At 48.5% G+C, this 20,957-nt stretch overlaps 1 protein-coding gene across 2 annotated transcripts in view; it reads right to left on the bottom strand.

Moving 5' to 3' along the window:
• Positions 1–290: 290 nt before the first annotated feature.
• Positions 291–20,957, bottom strand: part of LOC114661653 (myc-associated zinc finger protein-like) — a 29,300-nt gene continuing 8,633 nt past the window's right edge. The window contains exons 2-8 of one of the 2 annotated variants that reach the window (XM_028814808.2): positions 18,831–18,993; positions 18,103–18,419; positions 17,775–18,022; positions 17,625–17,688; positions 2,512–2,683; positions 1,859–2,110; positions 291–1,287 (exon numbers count right to left, since the gene is read on the bottom strand). In XM_028814808.2, coding sequence (XP_028670641.1) covers positions 1,884–2,110; positions 2,512–2,683; positions 17,625–17,688; positions 17,775–18,022; positions 18,103–18,419; positions 18,831–18,993 — 1,191 coding nt within the window. In that variant the 3' untranslated portion in view covers positions 291–1,287; positions 1,859–1,883. The remainder of the gene's footprint in view (positions 1,288–1,858; positions 2,111–2,511; positions 2,684–17,624; positions 17,689–17,774; positions 18,023–18,102; positions 18,420–18,830; positions 18,994–20,957) is intronic. The other variant, XM_028814809.2, reaches the window with a different exon arrangement.

Consider the following 20,957-nt stretch of genomic DNA (forward strand, 5'->3'; position numbering starts at 1 on the left):
AGACGAAGCGAGCCTGGTATCTCTGTACCCCAGGGTGCCAAGTAGGTGGAGTTGTCCTACTCGGCAGACGTCATTATGGAGCCACCATGAGATGTGCAGCTCCACGCTGTCATCACTCGAGTCACACAAACTAATCTCAACTGTAGCGTAACCAGGCGGAGCTCTGCAGGCCGGCAGTGAGAGTTTATTGGTCCCCACTGGAGTCGACTCCGCCTACTTGGAGCTCCAGGGCGGAGCTTTTGAGCGGCAGAGTTATGTAGAACTGGCAGTGGACAGGCAGAGACACTCGGCAGAGTCTGAAGACAGCATCCTTTAATTCTACTATGTACAGGAGAACATTCGGACACAAGGAGAACGAAACAGAGCAAGTGGACTTTACAGGAATGTACACATTTCTCTTTTTAGAAAGTTTTCAGGGCGTCTGAGGCCTGAGGTTGGGGAGGGTCAGTGCTCAGTCCACATTTCTTTTTTTTGTCGGTGCTCCCGGCCAGCCTGATAGGCCAACAGGTCGGCAGTGGGCATTGCTCGTCAAACGTGGGCCGGCCAACACTTCTCCACCCCCTTTTCCCTTGGCAAGGATCGACACAGTAGGCTCCATCCAACCCCCCCACCCCACACAATTCACTTTCATCACCGTCTGAACGATCATAAACACGAACCATTAAAGGGTATGGCTGAAAGTGACCTCTGTGAGGGTGACAGTACGAGGCCACAGTGGTCAGTCATATGCACTGGCAATCCGCTGCCCACGCCACTCATGGGGAGGCTCCACCCAAAAACAAGAGAAATGAAACATTCAAGCTTGGAGAGAGAAAATTAAAAAAAAGGGGGAAAAAATACATAAGTAATACAGCATGCCGTTTACATGGTGGAGCAGGTCTTTACAAAACGTGCCAAGAGGACCGGGTGAGGGGTGAGGGGCGAGGGGGAGTGGTGGGGTTCAGCACCAGAGTCCAACAAGTGCCACACATCCTTCTGAGGCCCCTGCCGGCTGTCCTGCAAGGGGTTGGTGTGATGCTTAATTAAGTCCTGTGTTTGACCACTTGGCATTCAGGCAAATCAAAGTGCCCCGCATCTCTTTGGCCAGGGTGCCCTCTTGGCAGTCTGCAATAGAGGAGACCCGGCGCCGTGTCCCCCGCAGTGGCACCGCCTCGGCCTTCCCCAATCACCAGGCCTGTGGCAACGAAGTTGTTGTCTCTGGGGGCGGGCACTGCATCTCCAGGGTGGCATTCTGGGCCACACTCACATCAATCTGATTGGCTGAGTGGGGACAGGTGCTATCTGGACCTGCATTGGAGAGGACAAAAAGAGAAGAAAACGCATCGAGAGTTAGGAGGTGCCTGAGAAGAGACAGAGACAAGACAGGAGAGGAGCGGAGCCGAGCTGGAAAGGCGGACGGGTAAGAAGGCAAAGACAGACAAGTTGAGAGAAGCAGACAAGCATCGGATTGGGTGGGCAGAGGAGCAAAGACAGGAGAAGCAACCAGTCAGGTGAGTGAAAGTGGAAAAGAAATGGAAGACAGCAAACCTGGACAGAGACAGAAGAGGCCAGTGGGTGGAGATGTGAGAGGGAACAGCACTGGCACACGGGCGGGTAAGCGAGAAAGTCCAGAGTCCCCAGTGCACGGGGACAAGGGTTGCACAGTGAGTGACTGGAAAATGCTAGGAGGCAAAGTTAGCAGTGACAGACAGGGAGATAAGCGGGGATTACAGCTGCCCGTGGTAAGCAGTGCCAGCGTGTAGTCAGGACAGACAGACAAACAAGCAGGTGGGTGAAGCAGAATGTACAAAGGGCAGAGCCCGAAAAGATAAGACAGGCTGCCACTGAGTTGCCCTAAAGCCCCCTCGGGTACTCTTGCCTGCATCGGAGTCACTGCACCCCCGTTAGCTGCTTGCAGTGAGGTTGGCGTCCCCGGTGCCCTGGGGTGTCCCGCCCTCTGCGTTCTGTCTGTTGTTGTGCGTTCCCATGTGCCCGCTGAGCTGCGACGCGGTCTTGCAGTGCACGCCGCAAAGTTGGCACACCAGAGTCCCGCCTGCACCCCCCGCAGGGCGCCAGCTCAGCCCATGGTGCTTCTGGGCATGCACACGAAGGTAGGCCAGCGTGGTGAAGCCTAGACAGACAGACAGACAAAGTTAGAGACACACTTAGAACCAAAGTGTCCTTCAAACAACATCTCTCTCTGTCTGTCTGTCTGTCTGTCGGCTGAATTACTGACTGCACCCTGTCTGCCTGTCTGGGGAAGGAGTGGGGCAGGGGGGGTTTAAAAAGGTATGAGGGGAGGTGGGGCGCCCCCTTTACCTGTGGACCTTCAACATGACGGCTGGGCGTAGCTCTAGGTGAGCGCATGTATGAGAGTGCAATGCAGGGTGCTGACATGCATGACACGAGAAAAACACACCGGGTGTGGACACACGCACGCGCACACACACACCTGCGCGCGCACACACACACACACAATCACACACACACCCGCGTGCGCACACACACACACACACGCCTTTACTGGCTCACCTCGGTTGCAGGTCTCACAGACGTGGTTCTGCGACTGGTTGTGCACCCTCATGTGGTCAGTGATGTAGGCGGCGGAGAGCAGCTTGCCGCACACGTGGCAGGGCACCTTCTCCTCATGCCGGATCATGTGTGCCCGGAGGCGGTCTTTTGTGGCAAAGGCAGACTCGCAGGTCTGGGGACAGAAAAGCGGACAAGTGCATTAGAGACGACCCCCCACCCAGTCTAGGGGATGAACTGAGATTTGGGCAAAGTCCCAGCTCCAGGCGGGTGTGCACCCTGCTAAAATACATACATAAATAAAAAGACGTCACATAACTGTAACGCATTTCTAAAATTCAATCCCAGATGGGCTTTCCAATCTTCTTCTTCTACCGTTAGAGGTTGCCACAGCGGATCATCTTCTTCTCTTGGGCCTTCCTCTTCTCCTCTTACCTGGCTGCTCTATCCTTAGAACCCTTCTCTCATTATACTCAGCATCTCTCCAAACCAACGCCATCTCGCCTCTCTGTCTCCAAACTGTCCACCCTGAGCTGACCCTCTAATGTCCTCCTTTCTAATCCTGTCTGTCCTCGTCACACCCAATGCAAATCCTAGCATCTTTCACTCTGCCACAACACTTTCACCTTCTAAGCAATGTGCAGACGTGATTAAAGAGGCAAATGAAAGGCTCGGGTACATCGGAAGGAGTGTTGAACAGAAATCTAATAATAATTAATATTTCTTTACATTTATATAGCACTTTTGTCACTACTCAAAGCACTTAGCAATTGCAGGTTAAGGGCCCAACAGAGCAGGATTGGCATTTTACGGGATTCGAACCGTCAAGCTTCCGATTGCCAGTGCAGATCCCTAGCCGCAGAGCCACCACCCTAATCTAGTGATTAGACGGTATGATGAGACCACATCTGCAGCCTTGTGTGCAGAAAGACAGCAGGACATGTGCAGAGGAGAGCAGCCCAGTGCATCATGGGACTTGAGGACACGTCCTACTGTGACAGACTCAGAGAATGAAACCTGCTGAGTGACAGGCAGAGGAGACAGCGTGGGGACCTCAGCCCGGCCTTCTCATTAATAAAGTGGGTCCCGCAGCATTCATCGCGTACTCGAGGACACAGAAGAAGAGCATTTGGGACTGAAGAGAGGCAGCACATCTTTACACAAAGAGTTGTGGGACTCTGAACAAAGGCCTGAAGCGGAGGTAGAAACCTCGAGAACCCTCGAGATATCGGGACCCGTTAGCTACTACTGGCTAATACACCATACAATACAATACCATTTACATGTGTGTAGCCCAAAATCACACAAGAAGTGCCACAGTGGGCTTTAACAGGCCCTGCCTCTTGACAGCCCCCCAGCCTTGACTCTTTAAGAAGACAAGGAAAAACTCCCTTATAGGGAAAAAATATGGAAGAAACCTCAGGAAAGGCAATTCAAAGAGAGACCCCTTTCCAGGTAGTGGGTGTCAAAAAGAAGGGGGGTCAATACAATACACAGAACAGAACACATCCTCAATACAGTATAAAAATAAAAAGTACGGAGTACAATTTAGCAGTAGATGACATCCCATAATATGATTTGGATTTGTTCAGAGTCCTGGAGACCTCAGCCATCAAGCTGCCTCCCCTTATTGGCCATTCCACTGCTGTGTCAGCGCTGGGCCAGCCAATCCGATGACAGGACGCCTCTACCCCACGATTCCTGTGATCCGCCATCTTTACCTGAGGCAGGCAGGTGGGCCGTGGCACCAAGTGGCACATTTGAGTACCGAGACCTAATGGTCTCCTCTCGTTGTTTCGTTCCTGCTAACTTCGCCACTGTTTATTCACACATTGGAGGCTCCATGTCATTGGACCTCCGGCTGTTTGCAGCTCTGATGCCTTCACCTCAGTGCAGTGCGGCTCCTTAAGAGCTTGTGATACGCTGGTAGAATGAATTGCGACTGCGAGAGAGTCATTTGATCTCCTTAAGCATTGATTGAAGATTCTGAAGCCTTTTTATGGAGGAGCACAATGTTAAGAAGTGAACCAGTGAAGTTACTTTAGTACTCCACAACGCCCAGAGAGAAGCGACCACTTCACTGACGATTTGTGTGCTCTGTTGACGTCTTGTTACATTACGGCATGTGACTAACAGATTACAGGTAGGGCCTCACCTAAAGTGTTATCATGCATTTCTCAGAACATCGGATAAGAGAATACAAAATTAAACAGTCACATCAATAAGAGGTAGAATGGCCAAATGATTTGTGAAAATGGCTGGAGCACAAACCTGCAGGCAACAGGGAGATGACACCAGCACTGCGTTCACTCGTGTCTGTTATTAAAACAAACTGCTAGGTTCACACAACATGGGAAGAGAAGGGGAGCAAAACTCGCCAGAGGGAGGAAAGCAACAGACAAGAGGAGTGTTTACAGCTTACGGTAATTCATTGGCATGACTCGTATTTTTCCATTTGCTCAGATCACAATTGAAATTTAAAAGGTTTGAAAGAGAAAACGCGTTCAACGGATTTCAAAAGAACTTGTTCAGTAAGGCCGTGTCAGCCACCGACAGGACACGTGGTAAGTGTGTAAGTGAAGACCACATTCATCACTCATTGGGACTCTTACTTCAGGCGCCTCACAATTTAAGAGATGTAAGCGCAGGTCTCTCGACTGGACGTCTGTGCACCGATTTGAGACACGAGGACACACATAGCTTGTGTTCTTCTTAAGGTGAGATAATGAAAAGACAGCAGCTAATTAAACAATCACATCCGCTGACTGGAGCACCGACCTGCGGCCACAGGGGGTCAGTCACGGCTTCACTTCCATTTATTATGAAGGCACCCCGGGAGAAGCAGGCAACTCATTTCAATGCTGGATACAAACCTCGAGTAACACCAACAAACGGTGTCAAGTGCTGCATGGGACACCACAGTGGTCCCGTGAGCCGGACTTAAAGTCAGACAAGATGCCCTCCATGAGTACATGCAGGGCGACCACCCAAAAAAAAAAGCCTGTCTGCAGTATCTGAGCAGTGAAGACTTGTAAGAGTTCTGTCCAGTTCAGCTCTGTTGGACAGCAAGGTAAAGACAAATCAATCCGAACATTTCAACAGTCTGGACGACGAGAGGCCATTCGACCCAACAAGGTGTGACAGTCGTATCCACTTAACTCCTCCAAAATAACATCAAGTCGAGTTCTGAAGACCCCCGGAGTCCCACCCCGCTACTTGTCTACGGTTCTCTAAGCAAAGAAAAACCTCCTAATGCTTTTTGTGAAATCTCCCATTGACGAGTTTCCAAATACGCCCCTGTGTTCATTTTAAAGTCACAATGTCACCCACATATGGTGAAACATCACTACCCTACTGGTATGGACACCTGCCCCCTAAACAGACGTTTGTGTCAGTTGTTGTGGCCCGATGCCCTTTGAAGACAATTATTTGAGGCGTTTCTCATTAGGTACCTGCATATGTAACTTTGTATTTATTACGAAATATCCAACAGAAATTCACATATCTGAGAGACAGGAAGTGAAGATGGCAGAATAATGTGGTTTTGACACTACCTTGGGTACCCTGTGGCATTATAATTACTTGTCACGGCTAATTGTTGACAGTGACAGAACTGATTTCTGGGAGGAATGAAACATTTAGAGTGACATGAGTTTGTTACAAGGGTGGCGCAGTGGTGGCACTGCTGCCTGGCAGACAGGAGACCCGTCTGGGTTCACTTCCCGGGTCCTCCCTGCGTGGAGTTTGTGTGTTCTCCCCGTGTCTGCCTGGGTTTCCTCCCACAGTCCAAAGACATGCAGGTTTGGTGCATTGGTGATCCTAAATTGTCCCTCGTGTGTGGGGGTGTGTCCCCTGTGCTGGCTGGGATTGGCTCCACAGACCCCCATGTTAGGATATAGTGGGTTGGATAACGACTGAGTGACTGGGTTTGTTACAATATGCAGGTAAAGAACGAACATAGCAGGATGACATTATTGAATCGTTGAATTTGATAGACAAGTATGGAATTAAGTGCATTTAAATTATTTTTTTGCATTATCTATATATATATAATTCACTAAGTCCATGGCAAGCAAGACGCACGCAAGACAGAGCCCCGCCCGCCAACACTAACCCTCGCTCTCGAGGCACGCAGCACCTCACCAAACTCTGCCTCAGTCGCTTTCGTCTCTGCTGCAGTCCACATGCACCTCTGTGCCACATTGACTTTTCATTGTTCTTTTCGGTTCCAGCTGCTTTGTCTATATATAATCCACCAAGTCGCCCGACCATGGGATACGCACACACGACAGAGCCCTGCCCGCCAACTCTAGCACTTACTGTCGCCGGTTGCATTAACAAGCAACCTCTGTGGCGTTACATGCATGTACTTACACTGACGACAAATATGACAGCTCTTCCTCGCGAACAAGATTTCGCAAGACGGGAAAAACGGAACACCTGCAATATTACCTTCACATTGTTTTCCTTTCATTTCTGATCCCGTTCAACAACTATGTGGCGACATCGACTTCTCAACTGTGACTCCGGAACAACTCAGTACGCAAGCTATATTAAGTGTCACCAACGAAGACTCGCTAAACCTTAATGAACAAGTGCTGAAACTTATCCCTACTGATGAAGTAACTTTCACCAGCGTCAACCCCATCGTCACAGACGATCCCGCACATCAACTTTCATTCCCCGAAGAATTTCTTAGCAGTCTTACTCCCACTGGCATGCCTCCATATAAACTCAAAATTAAAATTGGTTCAGTCGTCATGCTTCTCAGAAACCTCCTGCCAGCAAGAAGTCTCTGTGATGGCACTAGACGGACTGTTACCAGCATTCACCGCAATGTACTGGAGTGTAAGACTATCGCGGCTGCTACCTCACAAACTGTCCTTATTCCCCAGATGTCCCTGACCCCATCAGATTCAAATTTGCCTTTTATGTTTACACGCAGACAATTTCCTGTTAGATTGGCCTTTGCAATGACAATTAATAAGGCGCAGAGACAAACTTTCAAAACGATATGCCTGTATCTGCCAGAACCAGTTTTCAGTCACGGACAATTGTATGTTGCTCTCTCCAGAGTTCCATCTTTTCATTCACTCACAGTCGTATCCTCAAACCCACCCCATTTTGGACAACTGTGTCTTTCAGGAAGTGTTCACCCATCAATAAATAATTATGCACAGCACATTTTATAAATACATATATAGTGGGTGGGACATGGGATGGGCAGGCACCCCAGCAGAAGATTCCTTATCCCGAATGGAAAGAAAGGCATCCCAGCTGCAGAGAGGGAGGAAGGTCACACCCAGACAAGGCTTCCGTAACAGAGGGACGGACATCTCAGCTGGAGAAGAAGATAGTCCCTTAACCAGATGGGAAGCACAAGACAAATGGACAGGAGTCCAGACTGGGCACATGTGTTCCATCTTCCCTGGCCGAGATAAAGGAAGACAGGGAAGGCCTGTGTCTGAGGGGTGTTTGTTCCCCCCTGGCGCTAGGTGGAAGCAGCCTTCCATATCTGCGACCATTTGGGAACGAGCTGGGAATGCCAGGAGTTGAAGTCCGGCAGCACAGCCCTGCTGGGGTCCATGGGTGCCACAAGAGGGCGCTGCAGGGGGATATCCTCCCTGTAATACAGGACTTCTGTGTGACCAGGAAGTACTTCCAATGGTCAGCAGCCCTGGCACCAGAAGTGCTCCCGGGTCTTTAATAAAAGGGGCCGCACTCCCTTGTCCAGGGAGCTGGGAGGACGGCAGGCAGCACTCAATTGGAGGAGGGCAGTGCGGTGGAGAGAGGAGATCTGAATTGAATTGGAGGAGAGATTAGTTGGGCTTGTGTTTTATGCTTCAGTTTGGAAGTATTGTGTAATAAACATACCTTTATTTGAACCCAGGACTGTCTTTCCATCACTACACACACACCCTACTCTGCACCGGTGTGCCATACAATGGCTGGCCCTGACCTCTGAGCAACAAAAGGTCATGTGAAAAGATCATTTCCACTTGGGAATTAATAAGGTATTTCAAATTATAGCATAAAAATACAACTGTGAGTACCACAGTGGATGGACAGGGGTCACCAAGGGGGGTGGAAAATGATTACTCGACAGGCTGGGATGCCATAATGAAGGAAAACAGATGGATGAGCTTTCTGGCTGGGATGGAACAGGAACCCATACCTAGATGAGAGGCCAATACAATGGAAGGACCAGGGGAGACAACAACTTATGAATCCTTTATCCTCCGATACACTAGGTGGCAGCCTCTCTGGGCTCAGTACCCTGCAGGACACTCACAGAGCATGCTGGGAATTGGAGTTCTGAGGTGCAATCCTGTCAGGATCCTTGACTGTATAATCCCTTTGTTTATGGGACTTCCATGTCATGTGGAAGTGCTTCTGACAGACCTTTTCCTAGTATGAGGGGTACTACCAGGCCTAAGATAAAAGGAACTGCTCCACCTGGCCCAAAGAGTCCAACGTCAGGAGGCAGAGGACAATTCTCTTGGAAAAGTGAAAGGAGAGAGGAGTTGCATTTACCTGTGTATTTGGTAATCTGACTGTTCCTGTCAGTAATAAAAGGGCAATACTGGAACCCGTGACTGTGTCTGGGGTTTGGGGCTCAATGGCGCCCCCTACCCTACTGGTTACAAGACTTTTCAGTTATCTAAGATAGCATCGGTTCACATTACCTCTGAAAATTGGGATTCTACTGTGTAAGTATCTATCTATTTATATACATACTGCATATTATACTTCCGGCCTGTCGCTCTGACGTCACATGTGATGAAGACCATGGAGCGGCTGCTGCTTCACCACCTGAGGCCACAGATCCACCACGCCCTCGAACCTCTGCAGTTTGCATACCAGGAGAAGGTGGGAGCGGAGGATGCCATCATCTACATGCTACACCGATCCCTCTCCCACTTGGACAGAGGCAGTGGTGCTGTAAGAATTATGTTTCTGGACTTCTCTAGCGCCTTCAACACCATCCAACCTCTGCTCCTCAGGGACAAGCTGACAGAGATGGGAGTAGATTCATACCTGGTGGCATGGATCGTGGACTATCTTACAGACAGACCTCAGTATGTGCGTCTCGGGAACTGCAGGTCTGACATTGTGGTCAGCAGCACAGGAGCGCCATAGGGGACTGGACTTTCGCTGGTCCTGTTCAGCCATCGGACTTCCAATACAACTCGGAGTCCTGCCACGTGCAAAAGTTCGCTGACGACACTGCTATCGTGGGCAGGAGGAGGAGTATAGGAACCTCATCAAGGACTTTGTTAAATGGTGCGACTCAAACCACCTACACCTGAACACCAGCAAAACCAAGGAGCTGGTGGTGGATTTTAGGAGGACCAGACCCCTCATGGACCCCATGATCATCAGAGGTGTCTGTGTGCAGAGGGTACAGACCTATAAATACCTGGGAGTACAGCTGGATGATAAATTAGACTGGACTGCCAATACTGATGCTCTGTGTAAGAAAGGACAGAGCCGACTATACTTCATTAGAAGGGTGGCGTCCTTCAACATCTGCAATAAGATGCTGCAGATGTTCTATCAGACAGTTGTGGCGAGCGCCCTCTTCTACGCGGTGGTGTGCTGGGGAGGCAGCATAAAGAAGAGGGACACCTCACGCCTGGACAAACTGGTGAGGAAGGCAGGCTCTATTGTTGGCATGGAGCTGGACAGTTTGACATCCGTGGCAGAGCGAAGGGCGCTGAGCAGACTCCTGTCAATCATGGAAAATCCACTGCATCCACTAAACAGTGTCATCTCCAGACAGAGGAGAAGTTTCAGCGACAGACTGCTGTCACAGTCCTGCTCCACTGACACACTGAGGAGACCCCACACTATGTGACTCTTCAATTCCACTGGGGGGTAAACGTTAACATTATACAAAGCTATTGTCTGTCTGTATACCTGCATTGTTATCGGCATTTTGATTACTCTTTAATTTAATATTGTTTTTTGTATCAGTATGCTGCTGCTGGAGTATGTGAATTTCCTCTTGGGATTAATAAAGTATCTATCTATCTATCTATCTATCTATCTATCTATCTATCTATCTATCTATCTATCTATCTATCTATCTATCTATCTCTATGGAGGTTTGCAGGGTGGCTTTGTATTCAGCACTGTCATGAATATCTTTTAAATAAATACGATTACAAATTTGTCTTTATAGATGAAAACTATGCAGATTAAATTTTGTCTATTTGTAATTTGTACATCTCACATTTGTTATTCATCTGTACATTATGCACCTTATTTGTAAGTCCTATGAGTTATGGTGAGCTGCTCACTATCTACATACATACATAGTGTACAGACGTCACTAAGAAGGTTAGATGACACACAAATGTGTGGAGTAAAAGTCAAAGGAGCTTAAGCTTTATGACACAATAGTGAGGCCTCACCTGAAGTGCTCCGTGTAACTTTGGACTGCAGGCTCCGAAAAGACACAGCAGCACGAGAGAAGGTCCACAGACGAGTGACCAGGCTGACGAGCAACGAGGAAAGACTGAAGGATCTGAACCTTTATACGCAAACGGAGACTGACTGAATTGGTTACAATCATGAAGGATCCCAGCTATTACTTTTAAATGAATTCTTCAAAAAAAAAAAAAAACACACAGCCACACTAATTCAGAGAAGATTTTGTCCAAATGTTAGAAATAATTTCTTCACAGGGACAGCTACAGACACAGGGAATAAGAGGACCTTCAAATCCCAACTGGATGTCATTTTGTAGGAATTTGGCTGAATAGTAGGTTGGTCTGAAGAGCCCGTTCTTGTTAGAACTGCTTTAATGTTTTTCTAAGCTGCACGGCCCCACTTTCTTTTTCAGAACATCACTTGGCCACACATTCTTATATTAATGTCTTGTCTTTTTATTCCACCACATACCTACGTTATGTAGCTCAAGGCCTTCAGGGTCACGACTCATCTGTTTATTTGCACCAATCTATTAAAATGATTAAAAGCAAGTTGGTCAGTGAAAAGCGGTACTTACTAGGGGCTCTGCATGTCGCTTTTTTATTTTAGCAGTGGCATTAACTATTGGCACTGCTGCCATGGCATGAGGGGCTGGGGGTCCACAGCCGCTGCAAGATTGTATTATTAACATACTTGACTACTTAACACCTGAAAGGAAAGGCTAATGATGTCATCAATCCCACAACTCCATAAAGGCTAATTACGAGGTGACACTTTAGATGATGAGGTATACCCATAATGCACCTGTTAGTCACATTCTATTAAGTAACAAGACATTAATGACGGCATCTTTCGGCTTGAATAACTCTTACAAAGCATCAGTGACGTGCTCATTTATATTTGCAGTGTGGCGCCTTAAGTGGGTGAGAACATACGTGTCTTATCAGCACAAGGCTTGAGAATCCTTAGTGAATGTTTGACACGACTGGTCCGAGTGTATCGCAGGCTCATAACACAGCAGCACCCTGCGTCTTTACTGAATGAAGCCTTGCGAGTGTTGGAAAGAGCTAAACAAGCCTTTGTGATAGTAGTAGGTGACTGACAGGTGCATTGTGGGTAACCACCTAACATGTCACTGGCTACGACTCCTGGTATTTTATGCAGCTTATACACTCGGTGTATCTGACTGATGGCGGTCATTTTAGGCCGTGACCGCACTTGTTCTCTTTAGCCAATTCCGATGTTTTAGTTTTCTTTCCTTTCAGTCATTCTGCTGTGTATTTGAGAGGGGGGTCGCTCTTCCGAGACCCCCTCTTAAACGGTGACACAATGGGAAACAAATACCATTTTTTTTTTTTTTAACCTCCTCTTTGCTCGATCAGCTGCTGCTGCTGCCGTGTCACATGATCTGCACCTCGCACAGCAACATTTAAAAGTCGTTACAGCAGCTGTCTACTCTTTGTCTTTTATTTCCGGACCCCGGCCTGGTTAAATCTCTTGGCACAAAGTCTTGTCTCACAGGAGGGGAGTTCTTGATATTTTTTTAGTTTATAATTTAAAAAACGGAATCTGAAAATCTAACAACATCACATTACAGTGCGATAAATTGTGAAAAGAATGATACCAAACATATATATGAAGGTTTTAAAATAAGCCCGATTTGAAGCATGACATAAAATCGTTGCACTTTTAGGGTTAGGATTATTATATATCTATGTATCTATATCTATATCGAGATATATCGATATATATATATCGATTATATATATATATATATATATATAGTAGTCAGTCAGTCAGTCATTATCCAACCCGCTATATCCTAACACAGGGTGACGGGGGTCTGCTGGGAGCCAACACAGGGTGCCAGGCAGGAACAAACCCCGGGCAGGGTGCCAGCCCACCACAGATATATAGAGTGGATAATATTTATTAATGTATTGAGCTCCTGTGTTCTGCGTGATCTGAAAGAAGATTAAGAAATGCAGTTTAGCTTTGGACAAGGTGAAACAATCTAACAAGCTGCCATATACTGCAGTAAGTAAGCGTCCAGTTTGAATAACAGACCACCAGCATGTGCGCTGCTGGACACGGCACAAGGGCCACACAAGTCATCCTTTGGTTTTGTGCCAAACCACTTCACTTCTGTTACGCTTTTCGTTTGCATTAATCCGAAAACGCTATCCTACAATCTTCAGCCCTTAAGTCAAATTAAATCAGGTACAACCTGGACGTCTGAGATGCTCTTTCACGCTGAGGTTTCTGTACGGGGTGGAACGTTAGCCATTGGGGGGCTTCCAGGGTTTGAATCCACACCTGGTCAGTCTCATGTTGTACCCGAGTTGTTTTCCTCTCCAGAGGCACTGACATGCTGACCCTGTGACCCCTGCGACCCACCTACAGCTGTTTTGTGCCCAGACCTCAAACCCTGATCTGGATTAAGAGGGTCTGAGAATGTCAGGTTATGTTTAGGCCGACTTCACATGAAGCGCTTTGTTCGAACCCAAACCGGCAAGGCGAATCTGCCATTTTCAGGTTCACAGTAAGAAATAAAACAAGCGTACTCTTACAATACCTTCATTTCATTTAAAGATGGTTGCATAATTAATCAGCTATGCTTTCATTCATTTGATATTTGCTGCATTACTCATTTCTGAAGCTGTACTTTTTAAGTGCATAATCCACTGCTGGAATATCAGTGACAAACCCCAACGTCACCTGGGCAGTAGAACTGGCAGAGAATGCCGACGGGCGCACGCGCTTAATCGACCCAAGGTTTCAAATGGTGCCTTTGCTTGTTTACGAGAACATCACAAGCTAACAGTGATTAATGAGATTCTAAATGGCCGCCGCTCTCCCGCTCCCTCATTTTTCTCCGCACAGTTATTACATAAATTTATCACAATGTTACCAAAGGCAGGCAGTTACGGGGGTCTGAAAAGGACAACATCTTTGAGCAATGTGAGCCACTGGCTGCAGCTCCTCTCCATAAAACCGTCATGTGCTTACTTCAGAATGAATGCTGGAAGACAACTCCTGTAAGCAGTCCTTTTACTTAACGCAGGACATCTGCCAGATATGTGGGCACAGCTTGGCTTCGGATTTTGGGAGGGGGGGCCATATATACAGAACAGTCTTTAAATTCTTACTTTAAGAAGCCCACAGATACCTTAACCAGTCGCACCAAAGAACAAGTCCATACATAATTCAGCATGTGAGACACATTTTACATCACAAGTGCAAACTTCTCAATTCTTTGTGCACAATACGATCTTATGAACCGACCCAGAAAAATAAACGACATGCTGCCATTAAAGCTTAAAATATTTTCTGTCTCTTCTGAAGCAGATGCCACCTCAAGTTAGTCTGGGGCTTGTTAAATTTAACAGCTGCAGCTGCCAGATCTCGTCGCCTTCAGGATGTCAGATTACACAACTCAGCCACGACGTCTCACATTTCCTCGCTCACGGCCCACTAATGGCCTGCCAGGACCTGTGGAAAGGCTTTAAAGGTGTGGCAAGTTCAGCTGCCCCCACTAAAGCATGCGCTGCTCTCGCTCTGTGATTTCACGTGGCCTACCACTTGGTGGCTGACTTGCTGTTGTTCCCAGTTGCTCCCACTTTGTTGTAACACCACTAACAGTTGACCGTGGAATATTCAGTAGCAAGAAAATGTCACGAATGGACTTATGGCACAGGTGGCATCCTATCATGGTACCAGGCTTGAATTCACTGGGCTCCTGAGAGCGACCCATTCCAGCCTGTGTGCCGAGGTGCTCGATGTTAAAGACCGGTAGCCATGGAAGTAATTGGGACACCTGAAATCAATGATTTGGAGGGGAGGCCCTGATACTTTTGGCAATATGGTGTGAAAAATGGAAAGGCCGTTGGTCCAGATGACATACCTGTGGAAGCATGGAAGTGTTTAGGAGAGAAGGCAGTGGAGTTTTTAACCAGTGTGGCGTGTGGCCGGCTAAATATTCCGGCCCTCACCCCCAGGCCACTAGGTGGAGCTCTTCCAACAGCGTGGACGTTCCCCGAATTCCAGCAGGGCCTCATGGACTTTGTAGTTTACATGCACAGCCCTGCTGGATACTATGGGGACCACCAGGAGTCGCTGTGGGGAGGCTGCTGGACTCTTACTTGCCCTATAACCCGGAGGTACGTCATGATCACATGACAAGAGGAAATGACGTGCTTCCGGGTTGAAGAAAGGAGCTTTTTATCTGACCCGGAAGTGTTCATGATCACATGGACAGAAGGGAGAAACACTTCCGGGTCATGGACTATATAAAGGACTCTGGGAAACCAGTACACTGAGCTGAGCTGGGAGGAAGGGTGACAAAGTGTCTGGGAGTGTGGAGGACTGAGTATTGTAGTGTTTATTGATTTATGAGTATTGTGGAGTGGAGGGTGCTTTGTGCACTGTACTGTTCAAATTAAAGTAATATTTGGACTTTTACCTGGTGTCTGGAGTCGAGTCAGAGGGTTCAAGAGGACGATAAGGGCCTCAATCTGTGACACCAGATTGTTTAATGGAATCTTGGAAAGTGAGAGGATGCCTGAGGAGTGGAGAAGAAGTGGACTGGTGGGCCGATATTTAAGAATAAGGGGGATGTGCAGGACTGTAGTAACTACAGGGGGATAAAATTGATGAGCCACAGCATGAAGTTATGGGAAAGAGTAGTGGAGGCTCAGTTAAGAACTGAGGTGATGATTAGTGAGCAGCAGGATGGCTTCATTACAAGAAAGAGCACCGCAGATGAGATGTTTGCTCTGAGGATGTTGATGGAGAAGTTTAGAGAAGGCCAGAAGGAGTTGGATTGCGTCTTTGTGGACCTGAGAAAGCATATGACTGGGTGACTGAGAGGAGCTGTGGTATTGTATGAGGAAGTCGGGAGTGGCAGAGAAGTATGTAAGAGTTGTACAGGATATGTACGAGGGAAGTGTGACTGTGGTGAGGTCTGCGGTAGGAGTGACGGAGGTGGGCTTACATCAGGGATCGGCTCTGAGCCCTTATTTGCAATGGTGATGGACAGGCTGATAGACGAGATTAGACAGGAGTCCCCGTGGACTGTGATGTTTACTGATGACATTGTGATCTGCAGGTTGAGGAGACCCTGAAGAGGTGGAGATATGAGAGGAGAGGAATGAAGGTCAGTAGGACCACCAAGACAGAATACATGTGTGTGAATGAGAGAGAGGTCAGTGGACAGGTGAGGATGAGGGGAGTAGAGTTAGCGAAGGTGGATGAGTTTAAATACTTGGGATCAACAGAGTAATGGGGATTGTGGAAGAGAAGCAAAAAAGAGAGTGCAGGCAGGGTGGAGAAGAGTGTCAGGAGTGATTTGTGACAGGCGGATATCAGCAAGAGTGAAAGGGAAGGTCTATATGACGGTAGTGAGACCAGCTGTGTTATATGGGTTGGAGATGGTGGCACAGGAGACAGAGCTGGAGGTGGCAGAGTTAAAGATGCTAAGATTTGCATTGGGGGTGACGAGGATGGACAGGATTAGAAATGAGGACATTAGAGGGTCAGCTCAGGTGGGATGGTTGGGAGACAAAGTCAGAGAGGCGAGATTGCGTTGGTTTGGACATGTGCAGAGGAGAGATGAGGGGTATACTGGGAGAAGGATGTTAAGGATAGAGCTGCCAGGGAAGAGGAAAAGAGGAAGGCCTAAGATGAGGTTTATGGATGTGGTGAGAGAGGACATGCAGGTGATGGGTGTGACAGAGCAAGATGCAAAAGACAGAAAGATATGGAAGAAGATGATCCACTGTGGCGACCCCTAATGGGAGCAGCCAAAAGAAGAAGAAGAAGAAGAAGGTGTAAATAGTTGTGTACCCATTTACAGCTGACCAAACCGAGTCTGTTAGTACTTAAGGCCGAGAGCCTCAAGAAAACAATTAGGGTGATAATGTTCTAGAAATTACCAAACTAAATAAACCTTTCATCATCATCATTATTATCACAGGGTCTCATGTGTTTTCTGGGCCCTTAATGTTTGTTTTAATCGCCGCAGCTCCATGTGGATAGTTCTTACGCATTTGACTCCACACCTTCTTCCTTACGCCTGCGGTTCTCAATGGCAAACTGCCTCCTAGGTGAACCACGAGCCTCATTAAAGGTCACCCTTATTGTAACAAGCTCCTTTAGAAACAGGGGAACACGTCGCACAGCTCTGCAGAACGCTTAGGTGACCCACTCGCGACCCAATGACGCCAACCTGCACCCTACCGGTGGTGTAACTTAGTGGTTGGGTGGCATTGCCTTACATGAACCCGTCACGTTGACGCAGAGACTAGAAGATCGGCTTATTAGAAGTCACGTGAACTGGTGGCCCACACCCTCAACTGCAATGACCTGAACGCTTTGTGACCAACATACGGCCAAATGGCCGGTCCCACTGTAACGGAGACAGTGACAGAGTGCTGTGCCACAATGCCCTGCCCTGAGTCAACCCTGGAATTGAGCCCCATAAGACCCAGCAGCAGCAGCACAGCTCTTTCCTACGATTTCCTTCTTTTCAGTCACAGCTGTGTAGGGACACCTCCTGCATGTTGTATCAGCAGCCCCCATTTATCAAACTACCCACACGACTAAGACCCACCTCGCCCTTGGCCACCTGCCTGTCTATATGCTAACACTTTTCAATGTCAGACTCCCTGGACTGCAGATACCTGGCACTTGAAGGGTCTCTCCGTGGAATGAACTTGCCGTACATGGCTGTTGAGGTGGTCTGGCCTAGAGAAAGAAAAACAGAAACGGTAAGACATAGCTGGTCCTGGTCTTACAGCACTGCACACCAAGCCTGTACAACAGCTACTGACCTAGAGAAGCCCTTGGCGCAATGTGGGCATACATAGGGCTTCTCCACACCCCCCTGGTGGGACCGCACATGGTAGCTCATGCGGTCTTTCCTCTTGAAGCGCTGCTGGCAGATGGGACACTCGAAAGGCTTCTCGTCCGAGTGGGACAACTTGTGTCGGTTGAGGTGGTAGACGTCACGGAACGCTTTCCCACAGGCCTCACACGCGTGGTTCTTCCTCACACGCCGCGCATTACTGCTCTCGGGAGTCTGTACATGAGAAAACTTCGAGTCAAATACTCCTGCCAGGCCAGTCACAGCCCCAGATGCCCGCGACGTCCCCTACTCACTTGAACGGCGCTCGCCAACACAGCAGCCCCCAGGATGGGCTGGGTATTGGCTGTCACCGTCTCGGTGGAAATGGAGCCTGCAGGCTGCTGTGTGACCGTGATGGGCAGCGCCGCACTGACGTCACTGCCCGGAAGCTCAAGGAGACTGACGGGGACTCTGGGTAGCTCCCTCTGCTCACGTTTGATCCCAGTGTGGACGGCTTGGTGTCGCCGCAGGTTGTAGCCATTCTTAAATTGCTTGGAGCAGGTGGAGCAGATGTGGCTCACCACAGCCCTTGGCCGTTTCTGGCCGCGATTCACAGAGCTGGCATCCACACCTGAGAGGAAGAAAAAAAGAAATTTAAGGAAGGAATCGTCAAAAGATCGAGATGACATGCACATTGGGTTCAAGTGACGTTCAAGTGGCTAACAGGCCATTTTGTTGTTCACTCAGAGTGGGCTATGATCTCGTTACCAATAAATGTCTGAGGGGCTGATAAGCAAAACGCGCTCTGGCTACTCTGGTCAGTGCCAACCACACAATCCCAAACCAGCCTGAAGGGGGTCCGGCGGGCTGTAAAGATGATATGCTGGACAAGATTCCAGATTGTGGCGCACGAAACAGTCAGTGGTCAGACTAGCCTGTCCAATCACAACTTCGTCACGTGACAGGAGTAACAGGGTCCCTAAGGCTTTGTAGAGGCCCCAACATGGGCACGGCCTGGGACGTGTGATCAGCCGCTACTCACCCGAATCAGTCTCTTGGCTTAGGGCAGCGGTGTCCACCGTGGAGGGAGGAGATGGAGTTATCGGGGTGATCGAGGTGGCTGCCGGAGCCGGCGGAGGGGCCTCCAGAACAGGAAGAAGCTCCACCTGCAGAGAGTCCGTCGCCTGAGCCTGCGTAGGCTGAGTCTGCAACAGAGAGAGGGACACAAAGATGGCAGAAAAAGTGAGAGAGCAAAACCAAAGACGAGTCCAAGATCAGCTGACCCACCGGCCCCCATGTCTCAGTAAACCCACAACAGTCGGAGGAACTGCAGAAACTCGTACAATTAACAAGTCAACGAGGTCCATGCCACCTCCAAACCAGGCTTAACCTACTCTCGTGGCGCCAAACAAAAGGCGAAAAACGGAGACAAATGTCTGCAACGTAGGCGTAGTGGTCAGGACACGGCGTTAGCAAACCAACTACTTCTTTCCACTGCATTGTGTGTTCTCTCAGGAGCCTTTTCTCCAATACTGCACTTTGAGGCCATTCATATGACAAAATCTAGGTTAGGGTTAGAGAACATACACCAGCACGGCACTGTAGGTCCGGACCTCCGAGATCAGGCTTACGTTGGTCTTGTAACGACCAAGCATGTGGCCCGAGCCAAGCTGGCCTGAGGCCCGAGGACTGAAGTGGCCTGTGGATGAACTGAAACTTGACAGACGCCCCAGTCGACCTGATGTTGAGCGACACTCACTGGCCACTTTATTAGGTACACCAGTTCAACTGCGTATTAACGCAAACTCCTAAGCAGCCATTTTGGCATGCAGACACCGTGAAGACGTTCAAAGCGAGCATCAGAATGGTGAACAAAGGTGACCTCAGCGACTCTGAACTTAGCGTGGTTGTGGGTGAAAAACATAAAACATCCAGTGAGGGTCAGGTCTCTGGGTGAAAAGGCCTTGTCGATGGCAGAGGTCCGAGGAGAATGGCCAGACTGAGTATGAGCTCATAGAAAGACAGCAGGAACTGAAATAGCCACTGGTTACAACTGAGGTGTGCAGAAGAGCAGCTCTGAACACAAAACACATCAAACCTTGAAGCAGGTGGGCTACAGCAGCAGGAGACCACCCTAGGTGACACTCCTGTCAGCTAACAACAGGCAACTAAGGCCACAATTCACACGGACTCACCAAAAATTGGACAGGTCTGAGGAGTCTCGATTTCTGCTGCGACACTCAGATGGTGGGGTCAACAACATGGAAGCAGGGATCTATCCTGCCGTGCATCAACGGTTCAGGCTGGTGGTGGAGGTGGTGTGATGTTATATCTTTTTGGCACACTTTGGGCCCTCAGTACCAGCTGAGCATTGTTTAAATGCCACGGTCTACCTGAATGTTGATGCTGATCACATCCATCCCTTTGTGACCGCAGTGTCCCCAACTTCTGATGGCTCCTTGCAGCAGGATAACACGCCATGCTACAAAGTTGAGATCATCTCACATTAGCTTCTTGAACATGACGATGAGTTCACTGGGCTCAAATGGCCTCCACAGTCACCAGATCTCAATCCACTAGAGCACCTTTGGGATTCGGTGGAACAGGAGATTCACATCATGGATGTGCAGCTGACAGATCTGCAGCGACTGCGTGATGATCTCATGTCAGTGTGGACCACAATCCCTGAGGAGTGTTTACAGCTCATTACTGAAGAATTATAGCAGATCTGAAGGCAAAAGGGGGTCCAACCGGGTGCTCCTAATAAAGTGACCAGTGAGTGAAGGTCAGGGGACTCGGCTCTGGTCCTGGAGGTCTGCATTGCTTCATTTTAACCTCTCGAGTGTTTCTTCAGGACTAAAACAATTACAAAGTTTTTTTTTTTAGTTAACTTACTTGTTACAATTCAAGACCTCTTAATGGCCTCTTTTGGTTTGAAACAGGGACATTTGGCTTTGCATTGTCACCGGTGTCCTTAAGCAGCCATCAGTTTATAATGAGGTGCCAATGACAGAGGGGCCAGCAGCTTGAAGTAACCTTCCATCTCAACCTGCACCTTGAAGTAACCACGTCAAGGCGACGTTCAAATAAATGATGGAGAAGAGGAGCAAATCTGCTCAACAAACACAAAACACGCGTAAAGTTCTCAGGAAGTGGAAAATCTACAATG

Source organism: Erpetoichthys calabaricus, chromosome 12 (genome assembly GCF_900747795.2).
Source record: "Erpetoichthys calabaricus chromosome 12, fErpCal1.3, whole genome shotgun sequence".
Lineage (NCBI taxonomy): Eukaryota > Metazoa > Chordata > Cladistia > Polypteriformes > Polypteridae > Erpetoichthys > Erpetoichthys calabaricus.